The sequence below is a fragment of the Lithobates pipiens genome, unplaced genomic scaffold (assembly GCF_037356315.1).
Source record: "Lithobates pipiens isolate NorthernLeopardFrog02 unplaced genomic scaffold, aLitPip1_a1.2 Scaffold_28, whole genome shotgun sequence".
NCBI classification, from domain to species: Eukaryota; Metazoa; Chordata; class Amphibia; order Anura; family Ranidae; genus Lithobates; species Lithobates pipiens.
Window position 1 is genome coordinate 184,397,232 of NW_027507789.1, and position 27,064 is coordinate 184,424,295.

The following is a 27,064-nucleotide window of genomic DNA, read 5'->3' on the forward strand; positions in this document are numbered from 1 at the left end:
TAAATAGAGGGAATCTGTAACCACCCTTGAATAATATTTATTTTAGCATTTATTTCAACAGGTAACAAGCACTGCTTAAATCGGCCTTCAATCGCCAATGCAGAAAGGGAAGGAAGTAGTGAGCAACTTGGTTCCTCTATGACTTCTTGTGGTCAGCCGGGCTATAGCTGTCTGATTGGATGCTGGTGCCCCACGTGACCTCAGTGGCCATCTTGGGTCAGGTTAGTGTATATTTAAGATTCTGGCTCCTGGGTGTGTCTAGTGTAGAGATAGGTATCCCCTCTGTCAGGGACAGCACATAGTGGCAGGTTCCAGAGGAGTAGGGAAAGTGCAGGGGCTAGGCTATCTCCACTTAGGAAGCCTCCCATTTGGGTGTGGCAACATCTCAGGATACGTTCATCTGATTCAGTTTCACAAGTGGCTCTGGTCGGCTGTGCCTGCCCACCAGGCCTAGTTGTGTTGTGCATTGTTGGGATATTCTTAATACTCTGTTGTCATTCATCTCAGCCTCTGTGTGATCTCTGCTCACCGACACACCATGCTGCACCGAGCTCACACATGGTTACACTACTCTAGTATAGAGAGTAAACTTGTATCACACAACTGCCACTCAATAAAAATTCTTTCAATCTTCCTTTCAGGACAAAAAAAGGCGTTCCCTATCAGCCAGTTCATGACCAGATATTAATAGGACTGGGATGAATAAAACAAAGTAAAGTTAGATGCCACTTGCTGTGTAATTTCCCAAGATAGTAAAAAGTGAAAAACATAGGACTACTGGGTGAAACCAGACCTGACATCATATAAGAAGATAAATCATTCTCTCCAGTCTCATTTTGCAGGCCCTGTCCCTCTCACTTCCAAGATACTGCATGTGCAACTGAGAATTAAAGCTGGACATAAGCTAGTAGAATTTCCTTCAAATTTTTATTTTTAAATTATTTTCATTCTCTAATGTTAGGTGGGCTCAAATCTACTATTGTGTATGACCTTTGATTATTATTAAGTAACATCAACTCAAGTCAGAGTCCTAGTAACTTGATGAATGAGAGCTCTAAAAAATAAGTTGGCTTTGTGCTAGTCTGACTAGATCCTCCAGTATCATCCCCACAGCTGTAGTCAATGTGTCCAACCACCAAGTAGTCAGTTTCCCTCTTCGTCTTGTTCCTTCGATCTTCTCAAACATTATCTTTCTCTAGTGATCTCTCTTCTTCTGACAGTGTGATCAAAATATGTTAGTCGTAACGTCATAATTTGGGCTTCTTGTGACATAGTCGGTTTGATCTCTTCCAAAATCAATGTATTAGTTCTAAATGCTGTCCACGGCACACATAAAATCCTTCCTAAGCACCAAAGCTCAAATGATTTGATCTTCCTTCTATCCTATTTCAGTCATGTCCAGCTTTCACAACCGTAACTGCCAGGTAAGAAAATTAGTGCATAGACAAGTCTGATCTTCGTTTAGAGTCTAATTTCTTTGCATTTTAATACTTTGTCGAGAGTCTTCATTGTGTAGCTACAAAGTGTAAGACCTTAGCGACAAGAAAAGTCAAAGGAGCAGAATGGAAAATTTTCCTGAATAAACAAAATTCTTACTGTGAATGTAATCTTTGTTCAAGAAAAATTGTACATATTGTAATGCTCACGTTCAATAAGTCTAGGATTCCATACAAGTACTAGATGTGGACAAAAATTTAAGGGATTTTCAACAAAATTAGTTGGCTCTGACAAGTGATTTTTCAGAATTTCTGTGTGAATGTTCGAACAAATTCCTGCTGGTGTATGGCCAGCTTAAATCTCCAATAGCCTGACTTCCTAATGATGCCATGATATTGAGGCACACATGCTCACGATAGGCTTTAAACATGACATTTATAAGACATTGAAACCAGCATCAAATGAATAACCACAATATGAAGGGGGTTCTAATGATATAAAATTCCCAGTGTGCCACATCCCATAGAGACAGGAAAAAGAAGAAACCCCATAGGAGTGGGACTTTAAGGGCATTACCAAAGAAATCAATTAAATAAAATAAAAAACAATTTATTGAAAAAGTATGTCATAGACAAAAATACTGAGCATGGTCATGAATACCAGAAGAGGATCATATACAACAACTGTAGATACAATATCCTGTATCTGACGTGTTTCAGAGCTGATTGTTGTCTCTTTCATCATAGGTTAACAGGATGTATATAATCTATAAAATTCAAATACAGTCAACAGTAAGTTAATTTCTCTAGTCACATACAAATATGAGAGAAACATATGTTCAGAAACTCACATTTGGTTCAGTTGTATATGTATGAAAAATTCATATTCACATTTAAAACACTGTCACATGAAGTCTCCAGCGACTCTGCCCGCTTTGTGCCTGTTTTAAAGTGGTTGTATACTAATTTTTTTTACTTTTACCTACAGGAAAGCCTAAAATAAGGCTTACCTGTAGGTAAAAAAAATATCTCCTAAACCCAAAAACTCTTGAAGTGATGGAGGCCCTTCCGTTTTCTTTTATCATTGTGACGGCTGTCACCCTCCGAAACTTTTTGTCGCCCCGTAGGCGGGATCAAGAGCTGGAACTTTTCAGTGGTTTTCGTTATAATGCCTGAGATTTTATAGTTAGAATTTTTTTTTTTTTAGTTTAGTTTGATGGGAGGCTAACTTACCGGGAAGACCCCAAGAAAGTACTTTTATCCTACTTATGCAAGCAATAAGTTGACCTTTTTTATGCAGCACTGATAGCTTACTACTTTGATGTTGGGGTCTCCCTTCCTTTACCATTACCACATGTTATGTTCATTTGTGTGATAGTTTTGTAGGGATTGGCGGAGGCCAGTAGTGGCGGTCATTCGCCCAGTTTGCTTTCGGCCCTCTCACAGTGTGACGGGACCGAAATCAGACGGAGTGCAGTGTACCATTTCCGAAAGGAATTGGGGTAATTATCCCCTTTGATTTATGATGTTTTTTCTGGTAGAACTGGTACAGTTTTACACAAACCTTTTGTTTTTGTTAGGTGGCTCTCCCTTGGGCCACTTAATCTTCACTATCTGCTTTTTTAACCTCTTTACTGACCCTTTTGTGTTTGTTCCCCACTATGCTATGGCTCCACGGCTCTGGGCTCTGGCCCCCCCATGGACTCCTCCTCGCGGGAAATGCTGCCCCTTACTCCTTGGGGATCAAGTAAGTGACAGGTTTTTTTTCCCTTGTGCACCATGGTGACCGCTAATAGAAGTCAACCTTATGGATTCGTCTCCCACAATGTCCAGGGTATAAATGCCCCGGTTAAACGCAGAATGGCCTTCCAATATTACAAATCGTTAAAGGCTGATGTGCTGTTTCTTCAAGAGACGCACTTTTCACCAACATATAATCCCACCTTTTTGCACCACTATTACCCTCAATTTTATTTAGCAAATGGCCCGGGAAAGACGGGAGGGGTGGCCATTTGTTTTTCTAAACGGGTGACCTTTTCGTTGGAAAAGCTTGTGACCGATCCGGAAGGTCGCTACCTGATGGTGGTGGGTAGATTAGATGGTAGCTTGGTTTCATTACTATCATACTATGCCCCGAACAAGGGACAACTGCCCTTTTTCCGGAAACTCTTACACAAGGTGACCCCAGACCTACAGGGTGCTGTTCTGTTTGGAGGGGATTCTAACGTAGCCCTAGACTCTATGCTGGATAGAACGGGACGACCCTCGGCCCCCCGGAGACACTTTCCAAAAATCGGTTGTAAATTGGCTAAAATGTTGCACTATCATAACCTGATTGACCTGTGGCGAGAGCTTAACCCATCCAGGAAAGACTATACATTTTATTCCCACGTCCATAAGACCTATTCTAGAATAGACCACTTTTTCACGGTCCCAGCGTCAACTTCTCTGTTTCAAGCAAGTAAGATTATAGATGTGACTTGGTCCGACCATTCAGCCGTTTGGGCAGTTGGTGACTCTTTACAACGCTATTCAGGCCCGGCCCCTTGGAGATTAAATGACTCACTACTTAGCAACCCCTCGATTTGCAGTGAAATTGAACAAAAGCTCACGGAGTATTTTGCTCAGAATGATCCTACGGATACTTCTGTGGCGAATACTTGGGCGGCACATAAAGCGACTATCCGGGGCTATTTCATTCAGATCGCATCGTGGTTGAAAAAGACCTCTGAGTCTCTGATCAACCAAAAGGGTCGCGAGCTGTCCAACCTGCTAGCCCAACATAAAGACAATCCTGATCTAGACCTGCGGGCTCAGATTGATTCGGTGAGACTGGAACTAAACCTTTGTCTTACAACCAAGGCGGAGAAAAATGTCAGATGGACACAAGCAAAAATGTACACACAAGTAGACAGACCGGGAACACTGTTGGCACGTAAGCTGACCCCCAGACCCCGCTGTAGGATGGTCCCGAAGATTAGACAGCCTGACGGGTCTCTTACGCAGAACCCACAAAAGATATTAAAACTCTTCCACTCCTATTTTACCTCCTTGTACAGAGAGCCGGAGACTCTATCACCTGGTGTCATAAATGACTTTATTAGAGACTTGCCTCTACCGTCCCTTGCGGATCACCATAAGGAAATACTAGATGGGGCTATCACCATGGAAGAGGTTTTGTCTGCAATAAAGCAAGCCCACGCCGCTAAAACACCGGGTCCTGACGGTTTCTCCGCCTCTTATTATAAGAAGTTCGCCCAAATCCTAGCGCCTCACCTATTGGAATTTTTCATGGCCTTAAGAGAAGGGGATCATCTGGGGGAAGATCTAAATAGAGCTAATATATGTTTAATACCAAAGCCTGCCAAAGACCATAGTGACATAACAAATTATCGCCCTATATCACTTATTAATGTGGATTTGAAATTGTTAACCAAAATTTATGCTAATAGACTCAACACCTTCCTAGCACAATACATCCATGTGGACCAAGTGGGATTTGTCCCGGGTCGTCAGGCAGCGGATCAAATCCGTAGGGCAGTGGACATAATATCTTTGCTCCACTCTAATTGGGATGGCCTGGGCACAAGAAGAGGCATGCTGTTGTCATTGGACCTCCACAAGGCCTTCGATTCCCTTTCTTGGCCCTTTCTATTCCACATTCTGAGACAATGTAATTTTGGGCCTAACTTTCTCTCATTATTATCTAAATTATATTCTACCCCATCGGCTAATATTGTCGCCTTTGGACACAAATCAGATTTAATACAAATAAGAACGGGAACCAGACAAGGCTGTCCCTTGTCGCCTCTTCTGTTTATAATTGCTATAGAGACGTTGGCAATTGCTATCAGAGCCAATCCCAACATACATGGGGTGACTAGCGGAGGCAGAGATCATAAATGCGCATTATTTGCAGACGATCTTCTGCTGTTCGTTACGGACCCCATCACCACATTACCTAATTTGGCATCGCTTCTCTCAGAGTTTGGAGCAGTATCGGGCCTGAAGGTTAATCAGTCCAAATCGGAGGCCATGAACATTAATCTAGCAGCTTCAACCCAGACCACTGTACAGGCCTCTTTCCCATTTCGATGGAGCAAACAGGCTCTCCCCTATCTTGGCATTAAGCTCACTTCAAATGTGTCCACCTTGTACGAGGCCAATTACGCCCCCCTTCTCTCCTCTACATCAGAGGATTTACAGAATTGGCAGAACCATGGTCTTTCCTGGATAGGCACTGTTAAAATGATGACCCTTCCCAGGATTCTTTACTATTTTAGATCCCTCCCGGTCCTAGTCCCTGCAACATTTTTTAAACAACTTCAATCATTAATCTTTCAATTTATCTGAAGCAAAGGGGGCTGCAGGGTGTCCCGATCTTCCTTGTATGCCGCAAAGGGGCAGGGAGGATTGGGGGTTCCACACTTTTTACACTACTATAGAGCGGCTCAACTGACACAGCTTCATCACATCTACTCTACCACCTACCGACCGGACTGGGTTAATTTAGAGGCTCAGGCGTGTTCTCCCCTCCCCATGGATCTTTTAATGTGGTTACCCCCTAGAGAGCGTAGGGCCATCCTGAGCCCTTCCCTCTCCCACTCTTTGGACTTATGGGATAGGGTGTGCAAAATATACCCTTTACGGTCACCACATATCCCAGTGGCTCCGATTTTTGGTAACCCGCACTTTCCCCCAGGGCAGCACCCGCAACAGTTTTCTTGGTGGACCAATAAAGGCCTGTTCAGGATAGCACATTTTATAGACCATAGAGGCATCAAAAAACTTTCTTATTTTCGGGACACCCTTGAAATGCCTTTGACGGAGACATTTCGATTCTCTCAAATTATTCACTATATTCAATCACTTGGCCAAAGTCAGGGAGATATCACCGCTAGAACACTTTATGAAAATAAATGCCTCAAAGCGCCTGGGGCACGGGGAAGCATCTCAGAGTTGTACGCCTTGCTAACAGTCCGAAACTCTAAGCTCCCTTATCAAACAGCTTGGGAAGTGGACTTGGGGGAGACGATTGACGGGGATGTTTGGTCCAAGTGGTCGGCCGGGGTGCACAGGGGAATCTTGAACACCTCCCTTGTGGAGGCTGGTTATAAAGTACTGTCGCGTTGGTATCTGGTGCCAGCGCGGATAGCCAAAATATACCCAGAGGCTTCGCCCCTCTGCTTCAGAGGGTGCGGTCAAGAGGGAACAATGTTCCACATATGGTGGTCCTGTCCAAAAGTCAATAGATTCTGGATAAGAATTTTTAATTTGGTGTACTCGGTGACTGGAGTGAATATACCTAAAAATGTTAAAACAGCGCTATTTTCTGACCTCTCAAGTAACCTATCTAAACACCTCAGATCCCTTATTTCTTACATTTTTTTGGCAGCTAGGATTGCCATAGCGCGAGCATGGAAAACCCCTCAAGTAAACCTGGCGCTTGTCAAAAATAAAATTTCCTGGATCATGATTAATGAAAAATTGACTAGTATTCTCCGAGACCAACAAAACCGATTTGAAAAGACATGGAGTCCCTGGGTTAGATATCTTCAGTCACCGTGAGGGGGGGGGTTAGTGGGCTGGAGCGTGGGGATCGTCTATATACTCTCTCTCTTTTTTACTCCTTTTTCTTTTCCCTTCTTCTTCTGCTCTACTTTTTTTTTTTTCTTTTCTTTTCTCCTTTGTTTCTTTTCTTCTTATACTCTACCTTTTGTGAACAGGGCCACTTTGTTCCCATAGTTTGGATTTAGAATGGGTGAAAGTGGACTTTAGGGAGCGTCTAAAACAGCAAGCGCTCACTATTACATGACTCTTACCACTCAGATCTAGCTTACAGATCTCCAACTCACGACAATTTTTTATGGTAAACCACAAAGGCTTTTGTTAATATTGTTTGATATTTATTGAATAGTCCTGGCAGGTAAAGGTTGGTTGATATATAATTTACCTGTTTGTTGATGTGTGTTATAATATGAATACCTATGGCATTGTGCGCATGGATCTGAGATTCACGACTGTACTATGAAAGTGATCTAAATATGTATAGAAGTGAACCCTTGTTATTGATGGAAAAAAGATAACTTTAATAAAAATTATTGGAACATAAAAAAATATCTCCTAAACCTGTACGGTTTAGGAGATATTCCCCTCGGTATGCGCCGCTGACTGCAGCGGCGCATGCGCACAAGGGGATTCTCGGCTGAAAGCCCCGGCAGTCGCCGGACCTGGCCGGGATGAAATCTCCCGCGTGCATGCGCGGGAGTGACGATATCGCGGCTCCGGCCACTCACATCGCCGGAGCCGCGATACCCGGAAGAAACGCAGAGGGAGCATGTCAGCTCCCTCGGCGTGGATCGGGCCAGATGTCGGGGCCTCGTTCTAAGGTAAGTATTTCATAATGAGCTAGTATACGGTGCATACTAGCTCATTATGCCTTTTCCTTTGCAGGTGGTTACCGCTTTAAGATAAATTTTTCCAATGAAAATGCTCCATTGTAAAAAACAGTTGTTTCTGAAAAAATATGATTGTGAAAAAATGAGGGGTTTCTGCCCAACCCAAACAAAGAATTGGAAAAAGGGTCTAGAGGAGTCCTTATAGAAAAACCCCAAAAACACTGGGGCCTGAGAGCGGGAAGACCTGGGAAAGAAGCAGATGGACAAATAGATGTATATACAGATGTGTATATGTATATAAGTACAACAAAGTACAAAAAAATGCTAAGTGAACAATAGAAAAATGCTGGTGATACCATACCTAGCATATAGGGTCACTATCGGACCTGGGAAGGTTGAAAATCAGCAACTGCTGAAAAGGAACCCAAAATTCTGAAGTAAGTATTGCTGCTGTGGAAAGACAGACAGTACACATCCCTGAGTTTATATATATCTAATGCTCAAAAAAGGACATTAACCTTTTGAAACAGGGAATAAAACAGGGAATAACACTAGATAAATAACACTCAGGAGAGGAACGTCATGTTCCATCAGTCAACAAAATGGTAACAGAGGATGAAAAAAAAAGTTTACTTACTGATGTTAAACTCCAGACCTGAAAAGACATGACCGGCCTGTCAGTGGCCATATTGCCATTGAGCATGGCCAGGCTATATAAAGGCCAGCTGATTTTCTTTTATATATCCTGGCCTTGGCAGCACTCATGCAGCCCCAGACCATGACACTCCCACCACCATGCCTGACTGTAGGTAAGACACACACGTGACATCATCTGAACCAAATAAGTTTATCTTGGTCTCATCAGACCACAGGACACGGTTCCAGTAGTCCATGTCCTTAGTCTGCTTGTCTTCAGCAAACTGTTTGCGTGCTTTTTTGAGCATAATCTTTAGAAGAGGCTTCCTTCTGGGACAACAGCCACACAGACCAATTTGATGCAGTGTGCGGTGTATTGTCTGCGCACTTACAGGCTGACCCCCCACCCCTTCAACCTCTGCAGCAATGCTGGCAGCACTTATACGTCTATTTCCCAAAGACATTCTCTGCATATGACGCTGAGCACGTGCACTCAACTTCTTTGGTTAACCATGGCGAGGCCTGTTATGAGCGGAACCCGCTCTGTTAAACCGCTGTATGGTCTTGGCCACCGTGCTGCAACTCAGTTTCAGGGTTTTGGCAATTTTCTTATAGCCTATGTCAACTCTACGTAGAGCAACAATTCTTTTTTTCAGATCCTCAGAGAGTTCTTTACCATGAGGTGCCATGTTGAACGTATGAGAGAGTGAGAGCGATTACACCAAATTTAACACACCGGCTCCTCATTCACACCTGAGACCTTGTTACACTAATGAGGCACATGACACTAGGGAGGGAAATGGCTAATTGGGCCCAATTTGGACATTTTCACTTAGGGGTGTACTCACTTTTGTTGCCAGCAGTTTAGACATTAATGGCTGTGTGTTGAGTTATTTTGAGGGGACAGCAAATTTACACTGTTATACAAGCTGTACACTCACTACTTTACATTGTAGCAAATTTCTTCAGTGTTGTCACATGAAAAGATATAATAAAATATTTACAAAAATGTGAGGGGTGTACTCACTTTTGTGAGATACTGTATATACATCTATTTGTCTATCTGCTTCTTTCCCAGGTCTCCCCTCTCTCAGGCCCCCGTGTTCGGGGGGTGTTTTCTATAAGGACTTGTCCAGACCCTTTTTCCAATTCTTTCTTTCGGTTGGGCATAGTCCCATCCTTTTATCATTTTCTATTGCAAATATTTATCTTAAAGCAGGCACAAAGTGGGCAGAGTCGCTGGAGATTTCACGTGACAGTGTTTTTAATGTGAACATGGATTTTTCATGCCTATACAACTGAACCAGATGTGAGTTGTTGAACATAGGTTTCTCTCATATTTGTATGTGACTAGAGAAATATTTAAACTAAGGCTCTGTTCACACAGGGGCAACCCGACTTACAGCGCGACTTTGCAAGGCGATTTAGAGGCGACTTCAGCGCGACTTAATGTTGCCTCCAGGACAGGCGACTTTGGCTGTAATCATCTCTCTGGGGTTTGCCTGTAAAGTCGCTTCAATATAGCTGGAGATCCGACTTGGAGGCAACTTCCATTGAATTCTATGGGTACAAGTCGCCTAGAAGTTGCCTTGAAGTAGTACAGGAACCTTTTCTGAAGTCGGAGCGACTTCAGTAGTGTACATTAAGACAGTTCTCATTCACTTCAATGGATTTTCTTATGTCCAGTGACTTGAGGTGTGACAAGTCAGATGCCAAGTCGCTGTAGTATGAACCGACACATACTGTTGACTGTATTTGAATTTCATTGATTATATACACCCTGTTAATCCCTGATGAAAGAGACGACAATCAGCTCTGAAAAGCATCGGATACAGGATATTGCATCTCCAGTTGTTGTATATTATCCTTTTCTAGTATTCATGACCATGTTCAGTATTTTTGTCTATGACATACTTTTTCAATAAATGTTTTATTTTATATCATTGATTTCTTTGGTAGTGCCCTTAAAGTCCCACCCTAGGGGGTTTCTTCTTTTTCCAACCACATACAATATTTACCTCTTCACAGACTTATGTTAATTTAAAGCAAACCTGTCCCACAGTAAAACCCATGAAGCCAACATAGCCAGAATAAACACAGTCACTCAGAGGTGCCTACACATGCCTTTTTTTTTGTATAGTGTCTTCCTCTCTATGGATTTGGCAACCTCCGGTTCAAAAATCAGAGCCAACGTCTTTCCATTCAATTAATGACTTCTAGAAAGAAATAATTTTAGGGGGGCAGTGTTATAGTTACTGAGTTGTAGGTCAATAGTGTCATATTATGTGCACCAGGTTTAGGGACTCCTGATTTGCATAGAAGGTCATGTATCACTAGGTCTACTGCCTTGATAGGCTTTATTGTGGGACAGATATGGCGTGGACTGTGGAAGATTCTAGTTTTCAAAATATTCTGTTAACATCAATACAGCATCTCTATCCTTTACCCTACCTGGAGAGTCATCCCCTGTAAATTCACCATAAGCAACTGCAAAACCTGAAAGAAATAAATTAATCCAAATTATAAAAAAAAAAATATCACATTTTCAGCATTTAAATTGTTCTTAAAAAGGTTCTCTCCCCATTCCGTCTATCTAAAATCTGTATAAAAGGAGAAGATGTGTGAATGTACTGATTTTTGATCTGCTCCAGTCCAGTCATGTGAACCCGCAGCTCTGGCTCCTCTGTGTCAGCGAATAGCTGCTGAAGGTAGAGTGTAGGGAGCACCAACAACAGCTGGGCCATGGGAGCCTGCTGGTAATGTGATGGCTCCTGAAATTCTATACCGTTGTCAAGAAACCCCAGAGCTGGACCTGCAGGATCACAGGACTGGACCAGAGCATTTTAAAAATAGTTAAGGACGCACCTTTTTATATACAAGTTAGGTAGGATAGGTATCAGGAAGGGGACAAAATATTTTTATAGTTAGACTAATGCCGCGTACACGCGATCAGACTCACCGGCAGACTAGGTCCGGCAGACCGGAATCCGGCAGACTTTTCGATTGTGTGTCTTTTTTTCCCCAAAAGTCAGACGGATCTAGAAATAAAATATGTTTCAAATCTTTCTGACGGACTCGAGTCCGGTCGAAAAATCTGTTTGTCTGTATGCTAGTCCAACGGACGAAAATCGGTGCTAAGGCAGCTATTGGCTACTGGCTATGAACTTGCTTATTCTAGTCCGGTCGTACGTCATCACGGTCGAATCTGTTGGACTTTGGTGTGCTTGCGTGTGGCCAAGTCCGCTCGTTTGGAAAGTCCAGTCCTCAGGCGAATGTCCATCGGGAAGACCGTCGGACCTAGTCCGTCGAAAAGTCCGGTCGTGTGTACATGGCATTAGGCTTTTCTTCCACTAAATGTAAGTACAGTCTTTTTTCAGTTTTTGAATAGGTAAGTGCTGAAATCCCCGTCAGTTTACTTTCTGCTGTCTATATCAGTTGTGGAGATTTCCCTTCACCTTCTATTCAAGGGATACAACAGGAAGTAAGATGAAATCTCTGCAAAGTGGGGGCAATTTGCTTTAAGGCAGCAATCAACGTAACTGGGCCCCATTGGAGGATTTGTCTTCACCTCTTGTCTGGTGAAAAATATTGTGTTCTCCATTACTTTCTGTCTTGGTGATAATGGTCACCAGGACAAACCGAGAGGGTGAATCTCACCAGCAGGGACACAGATGACAATACAAACTTGTCCACATATAAGAAAGAAATCCTGTGTAAAAAGGGGGGGAATGCAGTCCTCCTCGTTAGCTCGTATGTCTTGAATCCCAGTCACCTGTGGCTATCCCCAAGATGGATTCCCCAGGTGGAATCCATCTTAAAAAGAAGCAGAAACATGTGGTCCTCTAATAGTACCTGCAGAATGGTATACAGTAAATTAGATTTACATAGAATAAAGGTTAACATTCTATAATGGTTTTATTCTGTAAATTGGTTTGGTCCTATTTCTGATTGGAGTCCCAATATGCATTCATCGCATGGGCAGACCAGTAACTATCATAACAATGAGGATGTCAGTGACGGGATTAATTACCATGTGTGTTAATTAATTTAGTGTGAATGTACTGATTGCATGTGAATTTATCTGTATACTAGTCTATGACCTAGTATACTAGTATACTAGTCTCAACCCCCTCTAAAGAGGGGGTTGAGGTTTACTAACATGACCTGTTCCAATATTCTATTGAGCAGTGTGGGCAATAAACACACTTAGCTCTACTGTCATTGATTGTCAAATTGGCAACAACTTCAGTTGAGTCTCTTCATGCTGGTGTACACTCCCTAACGGATACACTTAGAGGAGATCTCTTAAGCCCCATACACACTATCAGATTATCTGCTGAGTTTTTCCTTCAGATTTACCAAAACCATATAATATGAGGACAAACCTTAGGAGTTTCAATGTGTATGCAATCAGGCAGGCCCTTCTACTACATGGTTTTGGTAAATCTGAAGGAAAAACTCAGCAGATAATCTGATAGTGTGTATGGGGCTTTAGCTTTTGAAAACAGGAATTATCATCTCCTATATGTTGGACAAATCCAATACAGAGCAAGTAGCTGGACAAGATACTATAAAAGCAATCTATACACTGATGGCAACTGCATAACCTGTTTCCCATGGTGTGCTTTTAATGTTATTCTGGCTATTAGCTAGTCCGTTGAACTTAAAGTGTTACTAAATCCATAACACCAATATCAATCTGTATATGCAGTAAAGCATGCTTGTTATGCTCACTGTGGAACCTAGGGGGTTAATCCGTGAATTGTGTAAAAAGGCTGTTTGATCTTGTCTTCTCTGATCCTCCCCTTATTCCACAGTCCCCAATCCCTCTCCTGATGGTACAGAGCCTTGGGGGGACTCTGTACATGCTCAGCTTGGTGTGTATTGCTAGAGAGTTATTTTTGAGGGGGAGGGTGCATGTGATCGGCACAGGACCAATCAGCACTGTCCAGACCGAGCAGGTCTGCTGTTAGAAATCACAAGGCCACATACAGCCTACCTGATAGAGTCCCTTCTGAAAATATAAAATTATATTTTTACTAAAATGGCCCAGCTGCGATGCTATGCTTTACAGCCATGGCAGAACCTGTTGTTCAGAGTATTGAAATAAGTAGCTGGAAGCTTCTTGGATACAGCAATATTCTTTACTTTCATGGAGGAATGTCAGAACATGTCTTTTCAATGGAACAGGAACAAGGAGCATACAAGTACACATTATTTCAATACTCTGCACAGCAGGTTATGAGCCCAGCAAACCCAGCTGCATCCAGGCACTGGAAAGAGAACTCTGCAACAGTGAGTACTGTATATAAGCTACTGAAAGATAGCAAGCGGTTCAGATGTGAAGTTTGCAATTGCAAAGCTGAACAATGGCAATTACCAGTTTAAGATTAAGCTAGAGATACTTCTGAACAAGGATGACTTATGACAAGTGCTGAATAAAGACAGACCCACAAATGTAGAGATGGAGGAATGGGACAGGAAGGATAGACAGTGGCTATAAGCTTATTAGTGCAAGATGACCAGCTTATCCACATAAGAACAGAGAAAATGGCCAAAGGTATATGGACTTCATTACAGAAACTGCATGAGTGTTTAAGCCTAAACAGCCAGCTATTTATACTAAAAAAGTTGTACAAGATGAGACTAGAAGAAGGCCAGCATATGTGTGACCACGTGAAAGCTATGCTAGAAATTATAAAGCAGATACGCGCCATCAGAGAGGACATCAACGTCAACATATTAACTCTTTAGAAACCAGACCTGAACAGGAGCTGACCCTGTAATATGTCAAAGGCAAATTAATCAATGAATATGACAGAAGGGAAGAAAATACCTAACACTCTGTTACCCATCACCTGGCTGAAACAACAGGCGCTGTGATTGGACGCCTATCTAGCATCCAATCATAGGAGAGGACGGGAGAAGACATCGAGGACATGGAGGAAATCACTCACTGCAGTCACCCGCTGCCCCACTGAGACAGGGTAAGTGCCGGGCAGATGGTGGGCAGAGGGGCACAGTGGCGGCATTCAATGGGCACAGTGGGAGCATTTGGTGCCACAGTGGCAGCGTTTGATAGCACAGTGGGAGCATCTGATGGGCACAGTGGCTGAGTTTAATGTGCACAGTGGCGGAACTTGATGGGCACAGTGGCTGTGTCTGATGGTACAGTGGCTGCATTTGATGGGTACAGTGGGGATAATTGATGGGCACAGTGGCGGCATTTGATGGCACAGTGGCTGCGTTTGATGGTACAGTGACTGCATTTGATGGACACAGTGAGGCTACAATTGTTTTTTTTTCAGCTTGTTTGCGCCCCCCCAAAAAAAATTTTGACCACCAGCCGCCACTGGTGTTGATCACTATCACCTGCCACTGGGTTTATTTCTTCATACTGTTTAGTGCTACTATTTACTTTCGTTTTTACTGTAAATGCTTATTTATATTTATTTTATTTAAAGTAGCAGCTGTTGTACATTTAGGTTACTTTTGGCGGCGTGGTGGTACTTTTGAACAAGTTTTTGTTTTAAAGTAAAAGAATTGTCAAAGGATCTGCGGGAAAAGGTAGTTGAACTGTATAAAACAGGAAAGGGATATAAAAAAGATATCCAAGGAATTGAGAATGCCAATTAGCAGTGTTCAAATTATTTAAGAAGTGGAAAATTAGGGTTCTGTTGAAACCAAACAACAGTCAGGTAGACCAACTAAAATTTCAGCCACAACTGCCAGAAAATTGTTCTGGATGCAAAGAAAAACCCAAATAACTTCAGGTGAAATACAGGACAGAAAACATGTGGTGTTTCAAGATGCACAATAAGGAGGCACTTGAAGAAAGATGGGCTGCATGGTCGAGTTGCCAGAAGAAAGCCATTACTATGCAAATGCCACAAAGTATCCCGATTACTAGGTTTGCACTGATACCGATACTAGTATCGGTATTGGTGCCGATACTGAGTATTTGCCCAGGTATGTGCTCCCAATGCCTGAGCCGATACCTTTGCATGCATGAAGAGGCGGCTCCCGGAAGTCAGTGGGCAGAGCGCATAGCGAGTCCTGGCAGGCTGGCAGTAGCAGAAGGTAAGCTGGCCAGGGGAGGGGGTGTGGATCGCTGCATTGGTGATCCGAGCCATCATATTCGTTAACGGAATTGACATCCCCCGGTCTCCATCACAGATTGAACAGCGCAACGCCCATCTTAGTACACCCTGCAGTCAGCCTCAGTAAGCAGCAGTCACAAGGCGGCAGTGGACATCTTGTTACACCCAGCCCATATAGTTCACTAGCTATATAGGCTGGGTGTAACAAGATGTCCGCTGCTGCCTTCTGACTAATTCTTACTGAGGCCGAATGCAGGGTGTACCAAGATGGGCATCGCAGCACTTGTATACTGCAGAAAGTTTAAACTGGTATTGATTGTCTCTCATCATTCATTTATCATGCCAGGCTGCCAGCAATTGCCAATGCAATCAGTGCTGCATTTCATTGCCACTGCCTGCCCATCAGTTCCACCTATCATTGCCCATAAGTTCCACCTATCAGTGCCCATAAATGCCATCTATCAGAGCCAGCATATTAGTGGCAGTGCCCATCAGTCAGTGCCACCTATCAGTGCTAGCCATCAGTGCTGTATATCAGTGCCCATCAGTCAGTGCCAGCTATCATTGCTGCAAAGATATCATCAGTCTGTATTTTGCTTTGAAAACTATCACATGACATAAAAATAAAAAGCATTGGTAATCGGTATCGGCGAGTACTTGAAATAAAGTATTGGTACTTGTACTCGGCCTTAAAAAAGTGGTATCGGTGCAACCCTACCGCTTACAATACACCAAACAGCACAGAGACAAGCCTCAAACCTTCTGGCACAAAGTAATTTGGAGTGATAAGACCAAAATTTTGCTTTTTTGGCCACAACCATAAACGCTACATTTGGAACGGAGTCAACAAGGCCTATGATGAAAGGTGCACCGTTCCTACTGTGAGACATGGCGGTGGATCGCGGATGTTTTGGGAATGTGTGTGCTACAAAGGTACAGGAAATTTGGTCAAAATTGATGGCAAGATGAATGCAGTATGTTATCAAAAAATACTGGAGGAACATTTGCATTCATTAGCCAGGAAGCTGCACATAGGAAGTACTTGGACATTCCAACATGACAATAAACAAAAAAACAAGGCCAAGTCGATCTGTCATTGAATACAGCAGAATAAAGTGAAGGTTCTGGAGTGGCCATCTCAGTCTCCTGACCTCAATATCATTGAGCCACTCTGGGGAGATCTCAAACGTGCAATTCATGCAAGACAACCCAAGAATTTACAGGAAAGATAAAAAGGGAGAACGCCGGAAGCACCACCTAAGTGCAGTATTAAAATCAGGGCTTTGATGGCAAGGTACACATACACGCTTACAAGAAGCAAGAAGGACATAAGCTCATCTGTTTTGGTGGTCCGGAGGGCTCCTAGTGTCCAGAAAAGATTCCTGTGTTGATGGTTGGTCAGCAAGAATTGTTACCAAGAATTTACAGGAACTGGAGGCTTTTTGCCAAGAGGAATGGGCAGCTTTACCATCTGAGAAGATAAAGAGCCTCATCCACAAATACCACAAAAGACTTCAAGCTGTCATTGATCTTAAAGGGGACAATAAACGGTATTAAGAACTGGGGTATGTAAACTTTTGATCAGGGTCATTTGGGTAGTTTCTGTTGCCATGATTTAAAAAGAGTAAACACAGTTGATTGATAATAAATGGCTTCAGCCAAACACTAACCATGAGTAAAAGAAAAGTTTTTGTGTTATCATTCATATTCTCTGAAAAATGGCAAAGAAATCATAAATTCTGCCAGGGTATGTAAACTTATGAGCACAACTGTATACCGTATGCATTATACCTATCTATCCAGCAAGTAGCACTGTAGTGTGTATCTATGGTAATGTAATCAGAGGAAGTGTTATCTTTCTTAGTGTTTGTGTTCTCTTATATTCCTGCTTTCTGTTCCATGAAAAGACATGTTCTGCGATTTCTTTCCATGAAAGTAAAGCGTATTGCTGTATACAAGAAGTGTCCAATGCATTATTTCAATACTCTGCACGACAAAATTGACCCATTCACGTAAATTGTGCTGCTCTACAAGTGCCCTGCAAGTGCCCTGCAACCACGTGGGGTTAAATCAGATGGTGAGGTGGCATATTGCCTCCGTCAGCCAGAGGGAGAAAGCCATCAGGCAGTGCTGCAGGGGGATTCATAAGAGTCCCAAGGCAATACAGCTGGCCTTCCTGATCGGCAGGTACCCGGACCCACCTTTTGAACCGATTGGGCTTGGTCCCTGTACAGGAGGGTCAACTGTACTGCCTTATCACCGGCCCTGAGACAGGGGTTCAGGTGCCATGCAGCCTCATAGGACAGTCAGAGGAGAATGAAAACTCCTCCTACAAGCTTTAACCAGTGCTCGGCCAAACACTGAAATGCCGCGTACACACGTTCGGTCTGTCCGACAACAAATGTTTGATGTGAGCTTGTTGTAATTCCGACCATGTATAGGCTCCATCGGACATTTGCTGTCGGAAATTTCCAACAACAAAAATTTGAGAGCTGGATCTCAAATTTTCTGACAACAAAATCCGTTCTCGGAAATTACGATCGTGTGTACACAATTCCGACACACAAAATTCCATGCATGCTCGGAATCAAGCAGAAGAGCTGCACTGGCTATTGAACTTCCGTTGAAAATCCGTTGGAAATAAATCCAGGATTTTGTTGTCGGAATATCCGATCGTGTGTACGCGGCATTAGAAGTCACTAGACTTCTATATATTGTTGATGAGAAAAGGTATGTGGCAGTTCATATTTACTAAAATAATTGTATTTCCATGTTCTGTGTACTGTGGTAGACCAGATATAGTGAATGCAGGGTCCTGGGTTTAGTAGCACTTTAACTGTTAACCTACTGTTACTCTAAGGCCGCGTACACACGCGCGGACTGTTCGCCCAACTTTGTCCGTCCAACAGTTTCGGCAAACAGTCCGCTCAAACTTAGCATGGACGGACATGGCCACACACGACGGACGAACAGTTTGCTGAAACCGTGCGCGATGACGTGAACGGCACGTACGACGGGACGAAAAATACGACGTCCTATACACTGCATTATAGCTTTCGGCGTGAAAATCCTTTCTGAGCATGCGCGCAACTTTGTTTGACGAACAAGCCTACACACGAGCGGACTGTTCGCTGAAACAAGGTTTCAGCGGACAGTTTTACGGAATTTCCGAAAAACCTTGTCCGTCCAACTGTCCGCTGAAACTGTCTGCTGAAAGCCCACACACGAGCGGACTGTCCGCCCAAACACTGTTCAGCGGACAAAGTTGGGCGAACAGTCCGCGCGTGTGTACGCGGCCTTAGAGCCTCCCGTTTCTGTTTCTTTCTAACAATATAAACTTGACAGAGGTTAAAGGGGCGTTTCGGCCGCGTTTTTTTTTTTTTTTTTTTAAGTCAGCAGCTACAAACACTGTAGCTGCTGACTTTTAAAAAGAACACTTACCTGTCCAGCGAGCCCGCGATGTCGACCTCCCGGAGGCTGATCCGTCCATCAGATCGGCTGTTGGCGCCGCCATCTTAATGAAGATAAACAGGCAGTGGAGCCTTGCGGCTTCACTGCCCGTTTCCCACTGCACATGCGCGAGTCACGCGGCACTTTGTGAATGGCCCTATTGTTTTCTGGGACACACACATGTCCCAGAAGGTAACGGGGCCGATCGCCGAAGAGGAGGCAGCACCGTGGAATAGGAAGAGGCAGATTAGGAAGTAACAGGGGTTTCTGGTAAGTTAAAAAAATATATATTTTTTATTTTTTTTAAGAATATCATTTTTTTAATATTTTTTTTATTTTAGGGTGGCCCTCCACTTTAAACCCTTCCCGATTCTGAAAAAGGTTTGGTTATATGTAGACTACCAGGCTCATTTGCTATAATATGCTATAATAAACTATTATCCAGTGTAATGATACTAGTGCTAATTTACATCTACAGCAGCGATAAAACCAAACACTTGGTTAGTCTCATCAATACTGTAGCTTGGCTGAGATGTCTAAGCCCCCGTACACACGGTCGGACATTCCGACGGATTTTGTCCGAAACTGGTGTTGCATACACACGGTCGGACAAAGTTGTCGTAAAATCCGATCGTTCGGAACGTGATGACGTTACTTCGTTATGACGGGACTACATTCAGGCTAGTAGCCAATAGCTTTGGTCTCGTAATTTGATCTGAGCATGCTTGGCACTTTGTCCGATTGGAATTCTCTACAAACAATTGGACAAAGTCCGATTGGATCATGTTGTCAGAAAATTTTACATCCAGCTCTCAAATTTTGTTGGTCGGACATACCGACGGAAAAAGTCTGATGTAGCCCACACACGGTCGGATTATCTGACCACACGGTCCGATTGGACATTTTCTGTCGGAATGTCCGACCGTGTGTACAAGAGCTAAGAGATATATTGCTATAAATGCTGCATAAAACTCTTTATATACCCTATGAACCCGCTCAAGTTTTTATACCTTTATAGGCGTTAGATGAATACGAAACTTCCTCTGACATGTAGAGGTCAGAAAATTCTCTTATGGCTGCAGAATTTCCCAGGATACTAGAAAGAGGGATTGTAACGTAGAGTCCTGGATGACAGAAAAAACAATGAGGCACGGACACCAGAATATAATGAAAATGCTCATTGATTGGGTAAACATTTAACTCACTAATTGGGGTTTCTACTTAAACACCACTATGTCAAAGTTTAAAGCATTAGAGATGCAACTTAAATGTGCTATAAAATATCTTAGAATGTAACTAAATATAGTCATTGCTGCAAAGCCAGATTTACAGGAAACACCAAAACCAAAAATAATGTTGCCATCTGCTTCAATCAACTTTTACATTTTTATTCGGTTTTTGATAAGATCTTTAGTTTCACACAGTGTCTTTTGCTGGAGGCCAAGAAAAATGTAATAAGTCAAAGAGTGAGGCTGTCTGGCAGCATCCATCAGACACCAAAAACATCAATTTTGGCTGAACATAGCCTTTATTAGACATAAGATGGCCATTGCATGAGAACTTCACAAGCAAGGAGTAGTGGGAAGGTTTTCCTGGTAAAGCAAGTCTAGCCGATGAGCCTTTATTACCCTAATGCATTACAGGCAGTGAATGTTGTCACCTTAGGCCAGGAAGTGGGTTACTGGCAGGATGACAAGGTGAAACTAAGGGAAAAAAGTCTGAAAACAAAGTAGGCACCACATCTAAAGAATGGAAAGGTGCAATATGGTACGTTTATGGATTTAGATATGTGCAGTGGGGAAAATAATAATTTGATCCCCTACAGATTTTGTAAGTTTGCCCACTTGCAAAGAAATGAAGGGTCTATCATTTTTATTATATGTGTATTTTAAATGATAGAGACAGACTATAAACCAAAATTCCAGAAAAAATACATGATACAAATGTTATAAATTGAGTTGCAGTTCAGGTGATAAAATAAGTATTTGATCCCCAAGCAAAACATGACTTAGTACTTGGTGGAGAAACCCTTGTTGGCAAGCACATTCATATTCTGTCTTTACCATTTAGAATACACCTATGATAAAAACTATAGACCCTTCATTTCTTTGTAAGTGGACAAACTTAAAAAATCTGCAGGGGATCAAATAATTATTTTCCCCACAGTATATAGAAAAGCACTAGGGTCACAGTTCAAGGTCCTCATGGAACAGAGGCTTGCATATCTATACTATCAGGGGAAAAGCGTATTGTTTTGGTTGCATTATTTATAAAGGTCATTGGCTTATTCTGCACATTGGCCATTTTATTTTGAGTATGTGGACACTGATAGAAATAAAGAAACCTAAAATGTGCTTTTTATAAAGCTACTGCTACTTACCATCAAAATAATACCCGCCAGGTCCTCCAGCTAGCAAAACACCTTCCTATAAAAAAAAAAGAAGAAAAAGAGAACTTTGTACAGTTGCTTAATCAACAGTACCTGAAAAAGCTTGAAGTAAACATCCTTTATATGGTTGTGCATAGCTGCCCAAGGGCTTGTGTTGAGAGGTAAATGCAGCATGTTTTCAAAGGCATTCACTTTGAAATACCTCTAAGCCCTTGTACACACGGTTGGACATTCTGACAACAAAATCCGTCGGATTTTGTCAGACGGATTTTGTCCGAAACTTGTGTTGCATACACACGGTCGGACAAAGTTGTCGGAAAATCCGATCGTACGTAACGTGATGACGTTATTTTGTTAGTAATTTGATCTGAGCATGCATGGCACTTTGTCTGTTTGGAATTCTCTACACACAATCGGACAAAGTCCGATCGGATCATGTTGTCGGAAAGTTTTATAGCCCAGCTCTAAAACTTTGTCCATCGGATATTCCAACGGAAACAGTCCGATGGAGCCCACACACAGTCGGATTATCCAACAACACGGTCCGATTGGACATTTTCCGTCGGAATGTCCGACCGTGTGTACAAGGGCTTAAGCTGGCCACACAACGATCATTTTTTTCATCTTATGGGCTGATCAAAAAATGAACAGATTCCTCTATCCATGCTACACAGTGACAATGGATGGATCTTCTACTGGGGCTATGTATTTTCACAGCTGGCCCTGTAGGCTGTCAAAATGCTCTAATGGATGCAGCTGCTGACTGCCTGGAAATTTACCAGAAAAAAGTTGATTAAATGATTAACTTTTGTTGAATGATGCAAAAAACCTACCTCCATTATCCAAGTGCTTCATTTTAAAGTCCCAAACTTCCCCTATTACGTACCGATTACCGGGATGGAGGCACATACTTGTGCTTCATTTAAAGTCCCAAAATTCCCCTCCTTTTTTTTTTTTTTACTTCTAAAATAACAGTGCAGCCAGAATATAGTCATATATACTTTTCTCAGTTAATGTGTAACCTTTCAAGTCCAGACACTCCTATGTCAGATCATATGGAGAACCACTGCCATCCCTTATCCCTCCAAAGTAAAGTAGACATCTGAAACCTGCCATATTTATATTTCAAAGCAAATTTCACACTGGACAATAATCTGCTGGTTAGAAAACTGCAAACTGTAGATATTCAGAGGTATGACTACTTATAGAAAACTGTATCCTGGAAGTGGTCGTAAACGTGGTGACATCCCAGCCACCACCCCTTAGACCAGATGATTGGTCAGATGGTCTCTGTCAACACCCCCCTTGATGTGAAGAAAAGTGGAATGCGTCCACATTTGGACAGCGCTCATGCCCCATCAACCAAGGAACATCTGTCAAGTTATGAAAGCCAATAACACCTTGCACTGAACTTGAACTCTGCTAAAATCAAAGACACTGCAAGTATTCTTCTTTTCCAACCCTTTTTTATTTCTCTGTTGTTTTATTGTCTCTTCATTGCTTGTAACACCCCTTTTCTGTAAGTTATTTTTTTTTTGCACCTTTTCACCTTTTCATTATTAAACCTTATTTTGAAAAGTGTTAACCTTGTCCCTAAGCTTTTAATGCAAACTAAATTAATCCCTGTCTCTTGAAGAGCGCTACTCTATACAGTAGATCTCTGAATATACCTGTCTATGGTGACAGTGTGTGTACAGACATTTATTTTTCACAATTGTGCTTGCTAATATTGTGAAGGGTTTATAGGCCCAAAAGTGATCTGGTGGCAGTTTGGAGTTTAAAGGGTTATGTCAGGTCACCTGAGACCAGGTGACAGATGCACTCTGTAGGAATCGGAAGTGCACTGCTAAGATAGTGGACCCTGGGACTGACTGCTGCGGATAGTACCCAGGGAGGTTTAGGAAGCAGGTCTACTGGATCATAACACAGATCCCAGTGGGAGCTCGAGCATAGATTCCCCAGGGCGCGGAGTCTAAGAGCCAGCAGGTGTTCACCAGAGCCTCTAGTGGTGAGGATGGACTGCGCTGCAGTCTGGCTCCAGGTCGCAGCCCCTAGGATCTCACAGCTCACGCTCACGGTAGACTACAGGAGAAGGAAACAGCAGGCTGGAACAACAAGGATAGTAAAGGGATAAGGCAGAGGTCAGGACAACTAGCAGACAGGAACAACAGAGTACACGCCAAAGATTCAGGGTCACAGGCAGACAGGGATAGTCAAGGACATGCCAAAAGGTCAGGGTCACGAGCAGACAGGAATAGTCGAGAACACGCCAAGGTCGGTAACAGAGACAAACGTAGAACACATGGCAAGCAGGAAACAGGAAGCCAAACACACAGTGAATACACAATGGTTGATCAGCACCGCTGGCTTGCAGTGCACAGGTTAAAATAGGGTTCCCTGATAGGGCCTGGGGTTGAGCCATGCTTAGAGGAGAGGTTATAAAAACCACCAGGTGGAAGTGGCTGGCTTCTTAGTCTGAACACATGAGGAGAGGTAAGCAGACAGAGGAAGATTACTGCATAACCATGACAGGTTAACTGATTAATTTAATCCAGTGATGATCACTCTCAGGCTGCTGGCACCTAGATTGTGGTCCCACAAGCTCAAAAATCTTTGTGCAGGGTGCAGATGAGAGTGGCATTTTTGCATAAGTGACAGCGTGGTGTGAAATTGGCTAGTCCTTTGTCACAAGTTGGTGATGAGGGCAGGGATCTGATGCCCCCATTTACCATTGGTACTGGGATAAATTATCATTCATAAAACAGCTATCACTATTAATTGTGTAATGCTATTAAATACGTTTTTGTGACAGGGTCATCTTGTATTCAGAAAAATACATTAGGAAAGAATGTGTAATTTGCTGTCTGGTTCTAAAACCATTTTCACCTTCAGTTTTCACCCTGGAGCTTTCCTTTAAAAATGGTTGACATGCCTAACTCATCTCCAACCTAACTGCTAAAAACTTCTGTAGTAGCATACATATACTTTATTAAGAGGGTGAGCCTTGTTGGTGGGAGGTGTCATTCGTTTAAATTGCACTAAAACCTTCATAGTGAAAAGAATCATGGATACTAATATCTTTTACGTTGTGTGCTACAAAACCATAGGTACACTTTAACCACTTCCCGACCAGCGCACGACGATGTACGTCGACAGAATGGCACGGGCAGGCATATTGGCGTACATGTACGTCCAATATTCGTTGCCGCCGTGCCATCGGGAGCGCGCTGGTCGGGACCCCCGTGAGTCCGGTCGCGGGACCCGCGGACTCGATCGCCGCGGGCATCCCCGCGATCGTCTCACGGAGCGGCCGAATGGAGGAAATGCTGTATAAACAACATTTTTCCATTCTGCCTAGCAACTAGTGACGCTGATCTCTGCTCCATGTGATTGGAGCAGAGATCAGTGTACACTAAATGAAAGCCCAACCCCCCCACAGTTAGTAACACACCCCTAGGAACACTTAACCCCTACACTGCCACCCACTGGTTAACCCTTTCACTGCCAGTGTCATTTACACAGGAATCACTGCATTTATATAGCAGTGATTACTGTATAAATGACAATGGTCCCAAAAATGTGTCAAAAATGTCCGATGGGTCCCCCACAATGTCGCAGTCACAATAAAAATCACAGATCGCCGCCATTACTAGTAAAAAAAAAAATAATAAAAAATTATTAATAAAAATGCTATAAAACTATCCCTATTTTGTAAACGCTATAACTTTTGCGCAAACCAATCAATAATCGCTTATTGCGATTTTTTTTACCAAAAATATGTAGAAGAATACGTATCGGCCTAAACTGAGGGAAAAAAATGTTTTTTTATATATTTTTGGGGGATATTTATTATTACAAAAAGTAAAAAATAATGTGTTTTTTTCAAAATGATCGCTCTATTTTTGTTTATAGCGCAAAAAATAAAAACCGCAGGGGTGATCAAATACCACCAAAAGAAAGCTCTATTTGTGGGAAAAAAAGGACGTTAATTTTGTTTGGGAGCCACGTCGCACGACCGCGCAATTGTCAGTTAAAGCGACGCAGTGCCGAATCGCAAAAAGTGGTCTGGTCTTTGACCAGCAAATTGGTCCGGTCTGAAAGTGGTTAAACCTATTCTCCAGCGATTGCTGACTAGGAAGATGACATTTACTGTCTGTAGCCGTCTTCAGTAGGATTACTGACAGAGTTCAAGATTCTCATTTTTTATCTTAAAACTAAACTCCAGGCAAGCAAATATGAAATATTCATACCGTGCCTTGAATAAGTATTCATACCCCCTGAAATTTTCCACATTTTGTCATGTAACGAAAAATGTAAATGTGTTTTATTGGGATTTTATGTGATAGACCAACACAAAGTGGCAAAATGTTTTACAAATAATTATCTAAAAAGTGTTGTGGGGATTTGTATTCAGCCCCCCCAAGTCAGAACTTTCTAGAACTACCTTTCACTGTAATTACAGCTGCAAATCTTTTTGGGTATGTCTCTACCACATGCAGAGAGTGAAATATTTGCCCATTCTTCTTTGCAAACTACCTCAAGCTCTGTCAGTGTCATGGCTGGGCTTTTAACAGCTCTCTTCTCGGTGCTCAGGCTGTTTAGCTGTCAGATAATTACCAGCCACTTATTGTTTCCTCAGTGACTCACCTGGTTACCATTACCTGCCTCATTAGTCCAGCCTACAGCCAGTACCTTTTGGTTATTTAAGCTACCTTGCACATTCCAACAGGGCCTTCACCTGGTCAACATATCCAGTGTGTTTCTCTGCTGTATTCTTGTTTGACTTTTGCCTGGCTGACTTTTCTTCAGGTTCCTGATCCCGATCTTTGGCTTCTGACAACACTGATTCCTAACCCCGAACACCGACACGTCTGACTACCCATTTTGGCTTCCTTAACCTGGCTTTTGTTTTTTACTACAGTCATGATTTGTATTGTGTTTCATACTATTACATTAAGTGCTCATGCACACGGACGTTTTAAAAAACTGGCTGCAAAGCTAGCTCTGACACCTGGAAAAATCTGCGTTAAAAACGCGATTTTTTACCGTGTTTTGCATTGGCGTTTTTGCGTGTTTTTGCGCGTTAAGTAGCGTTTTTTAAAGAAACACATCTCTTGGGTATAGCACTCAGAAAACAAAGAAAATATGTTATGCGTTTATGCGCGTTTGTGCGCGTTTTACCGCGATTCGCGTTTTTACAGCTCTAGCTCCGCGCCACGGAACGCCCTGGTCCTGGGTTTTTTTTTACAGCTTAAAAACGCCTATGCCATTTGCAGCTCAAAAACGCCTAGGTGGGCATGAAGCCATAGACTAACATGGACAGGCGTTTTTAAGCTGCAAAAAACGCTCAAAAAAGGGGCTGTAAAAACGTCCGTGTGCATGAGGCCTTAAAGTGTGATTTGTTGCATTTTCTGTCTCTACCTGGTTCATGGTCTCTGACATTAGGCAAAGGCCATGAATTCAGAAGATGCAGGCAATCCACCTCCTAAATGCAATATTTTTTCCAGATTGGATTAATCAATTTGCCATAGCGTTACAGATGCTTCTGAGTCAAACTTCTCACCTGGATCCTCCCACCCTGACTGTTCCAGTACAGCCAGCGTTGCAGGTCGTCGCTGCTGCTGCTCCCATCTCTGTGCAGGCACCTGCCTCTAA

At 42.7% G+C, this 27,064-nt stretch overlaps 1 protein-coding gene across 1 annotated transcript in view; it reads right to left on the reverse strand.

Annotated features, from left to right (window-relative positions):
* Positions 1 to 27,064, reverse strand: part of LOC143935912 (integrin alpha-IIb-like) — a 156,194-nt gene that overhangs the window by 86,608 nt on the left and 42,522 nt on the right. The window contains exons 6-8 of the mRNA XM_077460102.1: positions 21,401 to 21,446; positions 20,031 to 20,144; positions 10,922 to 10,966 (exon numbers count right to left, since the gene is read on the reverse strand). Coding sequence (XP_077316228.1) covers positions 10,922 to 10,966; positions 20,031 to 20,144; positions 21,401 to 21,446 — 205 coding nt within the window. The remainder of the gene's footprint in view (positions 1 to 10,921; positions 10,967 to 20,030; positions 20,145 to 21,400; positions 21,447 to 27,064) is intronic.